At 40.0% G+C, this 13679-nt stretch overlaps 1 protein-coding gene across 1 annotated transcript in view; it reads right to left on the reverse strand.

The window, feature by feature from the left end:
• Window positions 1-13679, reverse strand: part of LOC132237349 (adenylate cyclase type 10-like) — a 39974-nt gene that overhangs the window by 17712 nt on the left and 8583 nt on the right. The window contains exons 5-17 of the mRNA XM_059701756.1: window positions 12038-12243; window positions 11664-11754; window positions 11482-11570; window positions 10719-10910; window positions 9928-10049; window positions 6280-6356; window positions 5983-6172; window positions 5443-5498; window positions 4560-4713; window positions 4208-4397; window positions 2613-2699; window positions 957-1228; window positions 350-486 (exon numbers count right to left, since the gene is read on the reverse strand). Coding sequence (XP_059557739.1) covers window positions 350-486; window positions 957-1228; window positions 2613-2699; window positions 4208-4397; window positions 4560-4713; window positions 5443-5498; window positions 5983-6172; window positions 6280-6356; window positions 9928-10049; window positions 10719-10910; window positions 11482-11570; window positions 11664-11754; window positions 12038-12243 — 1863 coding nt within the window. The remainder of the gene's footprint in view (window positions 1-349; window positions 487-956; window positions 1229-2612; window positions 2700-4207; window positions 4398-4559; window positions 4714-5442; window positions 5499-5982; window positions 6173-6279; window positions 6357-9927; window positions 10050-10718; window positions 10911-11481; window positions 11571-11663; window positions 11755-12037; window positions 12244-13679) is intronic.

Here is a 13679-nt window from a genome sequence, read left to right on the forward strand (position 1 = left end):
CCCATTTCCCCCATCCAACTCCTCAAGTCATACCTCTCTACGTAATGTGCAATTCTCTACTGAACTCTCGTGTTTAGAAATCCTCTCTACTGGACTGCCATGCTGATAGGCCCCATTTTTCCATTCCTACCTCCTGCGCTGCTAAAAAAGGAATTATAATAGATTGATTGACTCAAGTTATGTGAGGCAGGTATTTAGTATTTTCACCATAGTTTCATATTATTTGCATAATTCACTTAGCTAGGGAGGCCTAATCTTACCTATAATGTCAGCAGAGAATAGGCATGTACCTTATAAGGGCTGGGAGATGCAGTTGGACCAGGTTAGAACCCTGGCAAGCTCAGCTTACCTGAGAGGGTCTCCCACTTGCTGTTCTCCTCCTCTCCCTTCTGTAGGTCATGAAAGAGTAATATGTCCTTAGAGAGAAGGTCCTGACATAGAACCTTACAGTAGAGGGGGTTTCCCAAGCACCTGCGAAGAAGGTAGCTGTAGAGAGGGAAGTACGGGATTGCTAACTAAAGATGCCCACTTGAAGAGAGCCACACATAAGGGTATTTCACAATAGGAATATTTCTTCTTTTGTTGAAGTCAGCTCTCGATATACAGTAACAGAGGGAAGCAACAACCCAGAAAAGTAAACAAAATTCTGATTGGCTTTGAAAGTTATATTGGCAGTAACTTTTCTTTTTTAACTATTTTGCTTCTATTGATGTTAAAAGGAACTAATGTTCCCTTGCTAAATGGCCTGGCAGAAACTGGCCTGACCACATATAACGGACGCATTAAGTAAGCCATCCAAGTCCTATCTGTCCTGTGAAAACCTGGTGGATAGCCCAGGGAAGTAGCCCTTACTGGTTTATAGGACTGTCTACCCTTACATCTAGTCTTGGGTCTCATCATGGTTACTAATGCCATTCCTCCCTTCATGAAATGCCCAGCTAGTCCCAGCCACTCACATCTGCAGCTCTTGGGGGATGCTCACCGCCCCCAGTTCCCAACATGCCATTTTCAACAGTGAGTTTGCTGCTAACTTCGAAATGGGCTTCCGCATAGCCTGAGGGCTCTGCAGGACGTGCTGGGCTCCACCACACAGGGTGGAGGTAGGCATCAATGTCATCACCATGATGATGGGAACACTGGAGAGTAATGTTCCCAAAAACTCCCAGGAAGCTGCATCCATACGCTGGGCCTCATCAATGAGGAAAATCAGTGGTGTTTCCCTCACTGCCTGGAAATAACAGCAAAGAGACAATGACAACATCTGATTAGAAATGAAGTCACCTGACTTGCAAATCTACCATGACTTTTTCATCAATAATTTAAATAAAATGTCAATAGAGCCTGGGGTTTTCAGAGTAAAATGTAACCTAAGTCCAGGTAGTATTTTACTTTATAAATACAAAATGTAGCCTGTATATCTAACTTCTAAAGAAATGTACTGAGTTTCTTTGGACAAGAAAATACTCTAACAAAAAAATAAACAAAAATATTCTCCAAATGAAACTTAAAGCTTTCAAATATTTCCTTGTGCAAAGGGAATTCATAATTCTTTAAACTAGTCATTTCCAAACCAGGCTGCAAATCAGAATTTCCTGGGAGTACTTGCTAAAACTACCAATTTCCAAGCCCCACTCATGTAGACTTAAAAAATGTATTTGTTTTTATCCACATTCCCCACTGCCACATGGAACTATTTTAATGTGTTAATCATTTAACCTTTCATTTGTATGTTGTCCTTGTAAATGTGCATAGTTGTTTTGTCAAGAATATTGTTTTTATATAAATGGCACTATAGTACAGATTCACTGTTTCTCTTTGTTTCTAAGATCACTCTGTGTCGCTATGTTTTCATCTCTTCCCTTCCTTCTAACTTCCGCAATATAGTCCACGGTGTTCATCTCTGAGTTCATGCCAATGTCTCCTTAGCCCCTACAAACAAACACTGCAATAAACAGACTCCCTGGGATATGAATCCAGGAGTGGAATTGCTGGGTCTAGAGAATGCATGTTCTTAAAATTTGACTTGTTACTTCTAGATTGCTTTCCAGAATGGCTATATCACAGTTTTTGCGCTTATAGATTCTGTAATTTTGGGTACGAGGTCTAAGTATCTGTATTTTTAATAGCTATGCACCTGCATTTACAACCCACTGTTTTAAATCAAGTTGTTAAAATTTCATTAAGAAACAGGAACAGAAAGAAGCGAAGATCTGTATTGTATGCTGTGCTATATGATGGATTCAAGGTTAAAAATAGATACAATGAAGATATTTTTCAAGAAGGCTAAGAAATGGCTAAGTCAAGGTGTGAGGTGGCTAGATTAAAATGAACATAAGCCACCCTAACTGGTTTGGCTCAGTGGATAGAGCATCAGCCTGCGGACTGAAGGGTCCCAGATTCAATTCCGGTCAAGGGCATGTACCTTGGTTGCAGGCACATCCCTGGTGGGGGGTGTGCAGGAGGCAGCTGATCGATGTTTCTCTCTATCCCTCTCCCTTCCTCTCTGTGAAAAAAATCAATAAAAATATTTTTAAAATTCATTAAAAAAAATAAAATCAGCATAAGCCATCTCCACATATTAAGAGTTAATGGTATGTAGCAAAAGTACCCACCTCCTGTAGCACTTGAAAAAAACACTCTTTAATCTTCTTTTGTCTGGCCAGGTCATCCATGTGTGAAACTTCGAAGGATAAGGGAAACTGAGCAGAAAAATTACTCATATATTAGCATTCAAAGTGACAATCTAATAAAAATATACAGATTCTCAAAAGGGAATCGAAAATGATTCTATTTTGAGTGAGAATGGGTTTATAAGGTATTGAGCATAGTATTACAAACATCAATATATAGAGGGTACATTGGTAGCTTAGAGAGATAGATCCTTTCCATACTAGACTCTGGAAAACTCTTAAAGGGTCATGACTAAGGAATAAAATGATAGGTCGGACTAGCAATGTCACTTTGGACAGCTCCAGTACCCGTTATTCCAAGCATACCAGGTTAATGTGTGCATGAGACTTGTCAGAAACAACTGCAACAGACATCACCTAACATTGTTTCCTGTGCGAGGCCAAGGCACATTAGTCACCATGGACCTGAGAACCAAAGTGGGGCTACTCCCTAACCGCTTTGGCAGGGCCAGAGCCAGAGCCCTAGGCAAGGCCTGTCTTAAGACAGGGCTATGCTGAGGGACTGAACAGATTTTAGTTTTCTCTGTTTTCCATTAAATATATGCCTTGCAAGCTGGGTAGATTAGAAAAAGTGATGGAGGATGAAAAAATAGAATGTGGACCAGGGAATTCTTAGCCTACACTCTATTGGGTACCACATGCACCCGGGACCACTGGAAGCCTTTGAGATTCAGATGCTGGTTCAAGTGACATCCTCCATGGCCAATGAAAGGAAAGGTAGGTTTAAAGAGCAACACTTGCAAACTGACTAGAGAAGACATGGATACAACTGCAAGGGATGCTCAACTGGTCAGGATCATCTTGATGGATTTAGCACTTTCACACTTACAACGCAACCTCTTATATACCATCTCCTTTAAAATCTATGCAAAAACCCTGTAAGTACAGAACTTATTTTCACAGGTGAAAAAACTGAAGTTCAGCAAGGCTAAGTGATTTGTGCCAGGACATACAACTAGCACGTGTCAGAGTCAATCCTAGAATTCACTCTCCTCAAAAAGGAGAAAGCTGGGGTTCTGCTGTCAAAAATGTTTCAAACCTCACTTCCACCATTGCTAATTATGTGTTCTTAGCCCATATCCAATATAATAAAAACCTAATATGCTAAGTGCCCAGTTGTCCATTCAACTAATCAGAGTAATATGCTAATGATATGCTAAGGCTGCTCAAGCACTGACCACCAGAGGGCAGACGCTCCGATTGGTAGGTTAGTTTGCTGCTGGGGTCCAGCTGATCAGGACTGAGCCAGATGGGCCAGACACACCCTGGAACCCTCCTGCGGTCCCTCCCTGGCTGGCCAACCTCCCGCACCCCTCCCTGGACTCAATCCTGCACCAGTGTGGTCCCTCAGCCTGGCCTGCGCCCTCTCGCAATCTGGGGCCCCTTGGAGAGCCAGTTTCGGCCCAATCCTGCAGGCCAGGCCAAGGGACCCCAATGGTATATGAATTCGTGCACTGAGCCTCGTAGTATATATATAACATCAGTAATCCAATTCAGAAAGCCACTGCCTTCCTTACCTTTACAAAGAAGAGGTCATTAAAAAGGCAGTGAAGTGGTTCCTCCACTTTCCCACAAAGCTGTTTCTGTAGGCACTCTTGCCGGTAAAAGGCTGGGCATGTATCAATTTCAAAGAAGATGGCCATGAGAGTCTGGATGGCATAGAAGTGTTGCTTGGAATCTGCTTCCTTCAGCTTCAATGACAACACCCTGGGGAATGTTACTATGGTCACGGGAAGGCCGTTGACCCATGGAGAGGTTACTCACTCTACCAGCCCAAGGATGCGGAATCTAATGATACAAGAGTCTCACCAACAAAGGAAAGGAGCCCCAAGAGAAGCACATGTCCAGTCAGAAAGCAGGTGTCTTTACCTGTGCTCTTCTTTCTGGGCCAGCAAGTTTATTTCAGCCAACAGCTGACTTTTTCCACAGCCCTTTCCACCTTCATACAGAACTGCTTGTCCCTTCTTCTGGTGCAAACATCCCTGCTGTGCCTTTTGGAAGGCTTCTAGTTCTTTCTCCCGGTCTGTAGAGAGACAGGGAGCACCTAACACTCCTGTGCTTTTTAGTAGTCTCCATTTATTTGAATTAATTTGTAAAATTAAGTCTCAGAATGCCATTTCTCCCCCAGAATACTTGGCAGAATCTCATTCTTTGGCGAAGCTTCACATATCTTCCCAGAAAGTTAACTTTGGCCTCTACCAATGTGTGCTGGGCGTGGTGGTTTGCTCCAGAGCCTAAGCAATGACAATCTGGACAATTAGATACCACATGGATATGTCTTAGCTTTTTGTAAAAATTTCTTTAATAATAATTTTTAATCAGTCTGTCATTGCTATATAAAGATAATGAACTATCTAATATATACAGATAAAAGAAATATAAAGAGAGAGAATTTACAGTGTAAGTGGCAATAGTCTTGGGGCTATCTTCACTGTCTAAGGATGAAGAATTTCCCTCTAAAGGTGAGCCACAACAAGCTGGTCAGATCTCAATAGCTGAACTCTGACTTACACAGATTCTCACTAAATGTTGGTACTTCTCAGGCCAAGTGATAGGACTCCCCCTGAAATTTAAACATTCAATATGGAAAAGAAATGGCAAGTCCTCTTCAAAATGAACATAAATGCACTAAGAAGGCTGTTTTCTATTTTTGATACAACTTAGAAGCATTTAATCTTGAAATTTTTAAAATCATAATCACCATCATCTATAGCTGAAAAATATACAATTTAAGATAGAAAAGAAAACTCACCTAACAAAGGGTGACTTTTATTTCTCACTCTGATCAAATGTCTCTTCCCAAACATGCTAGGAAAACAGACAAAGGGAAATGTGTCTATTAAAAATAGATTGGAATAGATAGATAATATACCTCCAATTAATAGAGGAAAAGTTGTCCCCCTAAGTATTTTCAGATAACTCAAGAGACACAGAGTTCTGTAAAAAAGACTTTTTTTAAAATTAAAAAAATTTGGCAGAAGGGAGAAAGAAGTATTATTGATTGTTCTAGGTTCAGGGAAGTATGAAGTACAGAAAGAAATAATAACATCTAGATTAATGACCTATTGCTATTCTCTTCCTGTTGGATAACAAGTTCACTGAGGCACTAGCGAAGAGCTAAACATAAAAACTGAGGCTCTCAGGAACAAAGCCCTTCTCTTATGTCACTTATTTCAGCAGGCCGGTCCTAGAAACATCTTTCTTTCTAATGCCATATAATCAAACACTGATTACTCCTATGCCCTGATTCTGTAAAAGAGATGGGAATGAACTATTACACAATGACACTCACATACATCTTCTATGGCCAAGATATTCATACGTCTTCCCAGGGTTGGAGATGTTTTTCATCATTTTCTCTGGGAGTTTCTTGAAGTTGTAAGCAGGAAGCATGGATCTTAGATATGTTACCTCATCACAAGACACCAGACCTGGATAAGCAGTTATCATTCTGGCCACAAGGCTCACTTTCGGGCCAATAACTGTGTCAAGGAGGCAGAAAAAAAAAAAAGGATGCAGAATTTTTGGATCGTTTCCTCCATCTTTACCCCCTAGGTCAGAGAACTAACAGCCCAGTGTCCTATTCTACCTGTATATTCATGTCTTGCTACTGCCCCAACCACGCCACAGAATACCGGTCCATTGGTGATACCGATAGAAACAAGCCTGGGGATCAGAAAAGCAACAACACAGTCAGAAGCCTCCAGGTCAGGCACTAGATTGGCCATTACTCAGATCCAGAAGGCTAGTGCTAGAGCTCAGGATGAAAAAGGCCAGACTGCTGTCAGTCTACATCACATGATGGGAACAAAATAATGATTTTAGGGAAATAACCAAGAGGAACAGAATGGCCCCCCTACTCCAGGAGTTTTACTTGGGGAGTAATTATTAGTAAAATGGCTAAAATACTTTGTATCTGTCAGATACTTTATATATGCTTTTTGAAGTTCTTTCAAATTGACTACTTCATCTGATCCTTTAAGGGATAATGAACAACAAACATGTGAAGTATACAGGACAAATATTTGGACCCCATTTGACCACCACCACCACCAACTAAAGTGAATTCCCTTTCCCAGAGTTACACAGCAATAGTCAACAGCAGAGTTAGAATGAGAACCCAGGCCTTCTGACTCCTAGACCAGTGTTATTTCCACTGTATCACACTGCCTCAGATAAAACCTGAAAGTTAAATAGATCAACCGATGTCAGAACTGGGTGAATGGATCAAATAATGCTAGAATGTCAGGGTAAAGGAATAACCAAAACATCAGGCCGCTGACGGAAGGCTTCCTGAAGCAAATTAGACTTTGGGATATACATTTTAAAAATAAGTAATATTTTTTTCATTCATTCATACATGTATACATTCATCCATTTAATAGGCATTGAGGAGTATGTACAGTACCAAGAATTGGGCTGGGTTTTTATACAATGCGGACCTGTACAAGAATACCCTTCCCTGGAAAAGTTCCATCTGAGGAGTAGAGTGATAGGGATCGAGGAAGGAGAAAAGACATAATTATAGGTTAACAAGACAAATACTACATATTAGAGATCAATACAGCAAATTAACAGAGCCAACAGAAGGGAAGCATTCACTGGAGAGTAAAAAAAGTATTTCATAAAGAAGAAGACATATGATTGGATCTTGAAAGTTGAAGTACTGCCAAAATGGGGCATCAGCATTCTGTCTAGTGGGAAAGCATAGTCTTTGAAGAATCTGGTGTGCTTCTGCAAAACTAAATAGTTCAAGAAGGCTAGAGTGTAATAGTTCAAGAGTAGGGAAAGGTGAAGGGAGAAGTGGTCCTGCCTAGTCCATGGATGGAAAAGTACTGGAAATATGAATTATTTTAAGAGAGGTCATATACTGTTCTAGTGAGCAAAGGTTCAAAGGTGGCAATGAACAGAGAATAAGTAGATTTACTTAACTGACGTAAAAATTTCCTGTGAGAAATAACAAGATATGTGGATGGAGAAAGAGGGTGCAGTGAGCATAGTTTTAAGTTAAATCTACAAATAAACAATTTTCAGTTGTTCATAGAACATGAATTGTAACAACAATCCTAACATTATTGTCTCCTGAGACATTAAAATTCTCTTGCAGAATTACCAGAATGACAGGAGTGAAGACTCTTACCATTCATTCACTGGGCCAACTGCCCAGGGAGAATAAAAGGGACACCCAGGAAGAACTAGGCAGTTGGTTCTGCTGCCATAACAAGAATAAGACTAAAAATCTTATAATGTTTCATCATGCTTCTTTTGTTTACAATGCCTTTCCCCACTTTCTCCACATACTAAACTCCTTTTAGTCTCAATCTGGCTCAAATTTATTTCTATAGTTATGACTTCTCTGGAATCTCTGGTGAGAATTAACTATTTCTTTCCATAGCACTTTGTTGCAGCTCCTACAACATTTTATTCCTGCAGTTAAATTTCATTGCATTAAAGAGAGTGGTTTACTTAGCTGAGGAGGTTGTGCCCCATTTCTCTTTATGTCCATCAAACCTAGCACAATGAATGACTCATGGTCATGTTCAACCAATGCTTGTTGAATAAATATAGTTATGCATGCAAGAAACTCAGCTTGTCATTAACAAGACAATAATAATTAAACAAATAACACTTTTCTCCCTTGGTTACTTCTTATTTCTTTCTATTATACTTTATGAGCCCCTTTGTTCTTCCTGGAAGTCCATGTTCCTTCTTTCTTTTAAAAATGCTTTTGCCCTGCAGGTGTGGCTCAATGGCTGAGCATCAATCTATGAAATAGGAGGTCATGGTTCAATTCCTGGTCAGGGCACATGCTCAGGTTGCAGGCTGGATTCCCAGTAGGGGGTGTGCAGGAGGCAGCAGATCAATGATTCTCTCTCATCATTGATGTTTCTATAGCTCTCTCCCTCTTCCTTTCTCTCTGAAATCAATAAAAGTATGTTAAAAAAATAAAAATGTTCTTCATTGATGAAGAATATGTTCTTTCTTCAATATATAAATATATAGGTCAATGCAAAATTCAAGAGCAGAACAGACCAGCACTGGATGAGAAGGCCCAGCACACCCATAGTGGAGATAAGATTTGAAAGCAGGCTGTAGAAGCATCTGTAGACCCCCCCCATGCCTAAAAGAAGTGCCAGCACATATCTATCCTGGGCTAAGAGTTGGAGTATATAAGAAGCAACTGTAGCATCCTTTACCTGTAAAATAAGGAGTTGGATTAGATAATGTAAATTTCAGTACTAACATTCTATGAGTATGCCTCTACAATTATATCATATTTGTAATATATGCTTACTTTTTTGGAGAGTATTTATATTTTATAAGAGGCAGTTGTGGGGTAATGAAAATGACAGAATTTGAGGACAGAAGATCTGGGTTTCATTACCAGATCTGCTATATGCTAATAATTTATCGTCTTTGGTCTTACTTTCCTCATGTATAAAGACAGAGAAAATTTTCACACTGGTATCGTATATTACAGTATTCTATAAAATTTAAAGCATTGTATAAATACGTGACATAATTTTACTCATCTTGATTAAGTATGGCAAGGAAATCATCTTTGAATCAATGCTAACATTAGATATAACTATTTTTCAAATTGATTCATGTATACACTTTCCCCATAGTTTTCTAGTGGGGAAAAAGATGTCATTTGAAAAATTCCAACCAACATTGTCATAGTGCAACTAGCGGGAAAATGGAATTTTCTATTAATTAGGACTAGGAGTTTATAGAAGGTGGGAAGGCGAGGTGAATGTAGAGGAGGGTGATCATACCAGTGTGAATTCCAGAATACTTAATGGGTCTGGGAAAGACCAAGAGTGAAAACCAGAAGGAGAGCATTAACCAGCATGGTTACTTCCCCTCCCTAATAGGTAGATAGACAACCTTTGTTCTGCATTCCCTCCACATACATATATACTATTTGTATTATATATTATATTAATGTACACATTTGCAGTGTTCTTCAGTCTTGCTATGTGCATTCTGTTCCTCCCCCTCTCCCACCCCATTGGATAGAAATTTATCTTCATTTGCTCTGGGTATCTAGGACACTGTTTTATAACTAGTGATTTCTTAATAGATTTTGTTTTCTGACTTCCCTTAGCATGTTCCCTCCCCATTAGGAAGATTCTGGATGTCCTCAAACCCTGCTACTGGTCACAGCCTCCTACCATGCCCGAAGAGCCCCCGGGGCCTGAGGAGCTCCTCTCTGCCCCACCTTCCTCCTCACTTGGTCTCAGTAAGATTCTCCCAGCAGAAGTTGAAGATGCTGACAGAGCTTTCCAGGGCATGTGCACACTCATCTGGCTTCTTATCCCCAGGAAGGCCAAACACACAGAGGAACATGCAGCCCTGGGACAGAACAAGAAAGAAGAGAGCTTGTCTGGGGGAGGAGTATGGCTTGCTGCACATGAACCAACTCCCCTGAATGAAGCCAGGTCCTTTCTGGTCTTCTGTTAGGAATATAGGATTCTATAAGATTCATGAAATGAATGCTCTAGGCCACACCAACATAGAGATTTAAGAAGAAATAAAATCTTAATTTAACTATCCAAAGAATTAAAATTTAAAACTTAAGGAAATTTAATGGCAAGCACTTCAAAAATTCAATCTCTAGTGCATACTTTGAGCTAAATCTATGTGCTCCCATTTTCTTCACCTTTAATGTCAAGTATTGAAACTACTCTTTTTCAAGCTCCTTAATTATCTAAGGAAGATCTGATTACATTTACTCTACTAGTAGAGTCAGAAGAACATTCTTTATGCTTTCACAAGGATTTTTCAACAAGAATTAAACCAAAAAGGATATGGAGAGTAACCCTTGATTTCTCTGACAATTAACTAGAACATTCTATTCCTTGACTAATACTAGTTGAAGTTTTAATGTAAAATAGCATGTTGCAAAATAAGTAGCAGGATATATGACTTATGCCTGTGTTATGTGAGAGGCAAACTGGCCATACAAGACTATTATTTTTCACTCACCTTTAATGCTTATGGCTAAGGTCCCCTTGTACTTACTTTCTCAAACATAAAGATTTGGCTCAGCTGGCCACCCCCTTTCTCTATGACTGTGGAGATGTACAATGCAGCCTCCTGGATAAGATGACACAAATGCAACATCCATCCTGTCTTGTGAAATTCTAGGCTGACCAAAACCATAGTCACGGTACGAAATTCAGATATATACTCCATAGGTTGGCCTTCGTCAATCTACAAAGACAGTGAGTTACCCTGACTGTATTGGCAACTGCCAGTATCATGTTTAGGAATTTTAATTCTACTTTCTGTGGTGAGTAGGACAAAATAAGTTAAGGGTTTCAGACCAAATCTTAAAAGAAAATTCAGGTTTGAGAGATATATAAGATATACAAACCAGTACACTTGGAATGAAAACGGTTTGACTTTAAATCTAATTCACTGCTGAAACTTGTTAAGCCTTTATATTTTCTAAGAGTTAGTTGGTATTTCCAATTCCATTAGTCATTACATATGTTTATATATACACACTTAGTCAACACATATTAATTAACTAAGTATATACTTACTCTATACCCTGCTATACAGTATGTTAGTTTCTTGAGGGACAAACTGAAAAACAAATACGGCTTTTACTTTCTAGGATTGAGAAATCTAATTAAAATTTTAGGACAGGTCATCACAATAATTGGTGCAGGAGACAAACAAACTGGGTCAGTGCAAATAGGACATCACATATAAATGTGCACTTGTTCACACAAACACATGCACAGTCTACACGATGACTCAAGAACTAGAAAATAACCTTCTTCAAGAGGTTTTTCATTATGTGCTTCCGCAGAGTTTGTTCAAGTGCAGAGTCTGGATCCAACTCCAGGGCAGTTCTTAGAGTATCTGAGAAAAGGAAAACAAATGAAATGTCTCCAGCCTTGTTGAAAATTAATCTTTAACATTCTGGGCTTGGGTAGAAAGAACAAAGTAACTTACTAGCACTTGTCCGGTAATGTGGCAGATAATTGAGGCACTTGTCAAAATGCTCATCAAAATCAAATGGGTCAGTGATCCGCATATCTCTTAACTATAGAAAGAAAACTGCTCAATTCTGTGCCCACCCATCAACTGAATTACCGTTGGTTCCTTAACATAGGGGCCGAGGATGCCATCTCCATTGTTTATTATTTATCCTTTTAGCCTTACTGTTCCGCCTCATCTATCTTTCTGGGGAAATACCCCTACCTCCCTCCAAAACAGAGTTCCAACGGTTGTTGTTTTGGTTAGGCAGTATGTACCACCAGAGCACTGCCTGCCATGTGCAGGAGAAAGGCCTTTGCAGAATGGGAATGGATGTGCCAGCCTCCTACCTTCACAGCTTCATCCTCCTTCATGATTTCCACTTCAAACATGTACTGCTCACAGAGTGTCCAGCAGTTCCAGGACAAGACAATCTCATTTGCCTGAGCCAAACGCTGAGCTAACTGGACATCATCTACATCCCGCCCAATCACCAAGAGGTACTGTCGTTGTTCATCTCCAACAATAACCTGGGAAATCCGACCTGCAGACAGACCTATCCAGAAAAAGGGAGACAAGTGTTGAATAGCCAAACTCAACTGAATATACGAAGGGAGGGGTCTGGAATCCTCACACTGCTCTCTGCATCATGCCAATCTTGTTGTTGCCCATAGTTGCAGAAATATTAGATGAGCTCAACTTGAAAAATAACACCTTGCCTCAGATTTCTGTCTGTCTCAAACACAGCTAGAGACAGACACTCAAACAAGTCAGAGGTGTATGGGGGAAGAAACAAAAGATCCTAAGCTTCTAAGAGTCTTGTCTCTAAATTGCTCTTCTAACGGACAACTAGAGCCTGCTGGCAGAGACCTAATGGTTACGCTCAGACACTGCTGTCACAGTGACCACACCATCCCTCCTCGCATGTAACCTGGGCTGATGAATAGATAATATTTTAACAGACATGGGCTAAGTCACCTAGTCCAACTAAAAACAAGGGAAAAATGGCAGAGACATATGCTTTTGGCCAGTATGGACAACATGTAGTGAATTTACCATAATGTTCAGAACTAATAAATTGGAAAAAATACACAACATAATTTTCAAGATACTGGGATATCAGGTAAAGGAAAACAATGATGCCTGAGAAATGGGAAAACAAGGTGAACCCTCTGATACCCCAACTACTGTCAAGTTTCCAGGACACATCTCGGGGGGTGGAAACCCAGGTGCAGCCCAGAAGACTCCCTGAGTTGGAGACAAAGCTAGGAGTCTGAGTAGGGCAAGGTGGCTAGAGGCAATAGGGCACTGTGCCTACTGATGAAAAACTCCAGCAATCTGTACAGGGTCCCTCAAGTTTTTAGCTGAGTACTAGTAAGTGCATCAATATGAAGAAAGCACCTGAGGCCTGGGAAAGAATCACCTGAAAAGATTAGAAGGAACAATCCCCGATATCACACAGGGCTGGGAATAGTTCCTGTCCCCGCTGGCCAGAGTGTCAAACTTAGTAATTCTCAGGACATTGAAGGGGCTTGCCTCAGGATTGGGGCAAAACTAGCCCTAGACTAAACACAACTCTGGTCCCATCCAACAAAGTTTAAAAGTGAAACCCTGAAGGATCAAGCTACCCACATCTCAGAATGAAGTTCAAGAATATTATGGTAAGATTTTATAAATCTAGCACTCAGCAAGGTAAAATTCACAATGCCTGGCACACACTAAAAGTTACCAGACATGCAACTTTTTGGATAATACGATCCACAGTGAGGAGAAAAAAATCAATCAATCAAACATAACCCAGAATAACACAAAAGATAAAATTAGTAGACAAGAATATGAAAAGAGTTATAACTACATTCCATATATTCAAGAACCTAGAGAACAGGCTGAATAAATAGAGACATGAAAGATAAATAAGGACCTAAATCAAACTTCCAAGGATAAAAGCTACAAGGCTTGAGATAAAAAATATGTAAGGCAGGAATAAAGGTA

Source organism: Myotis daubentonii, chromosome 6 (assembly GCF_963259705.1).
Source record: "Myotis daubentonii chromosome 6, mMyoDau2.1, whole genome shotgun sequence".
NCBI lineage: Eukaryota > Metazoa > Chordata > Mammalia > Chiroptera > Vespertilionidae > Myotis > Myotis daubentonii.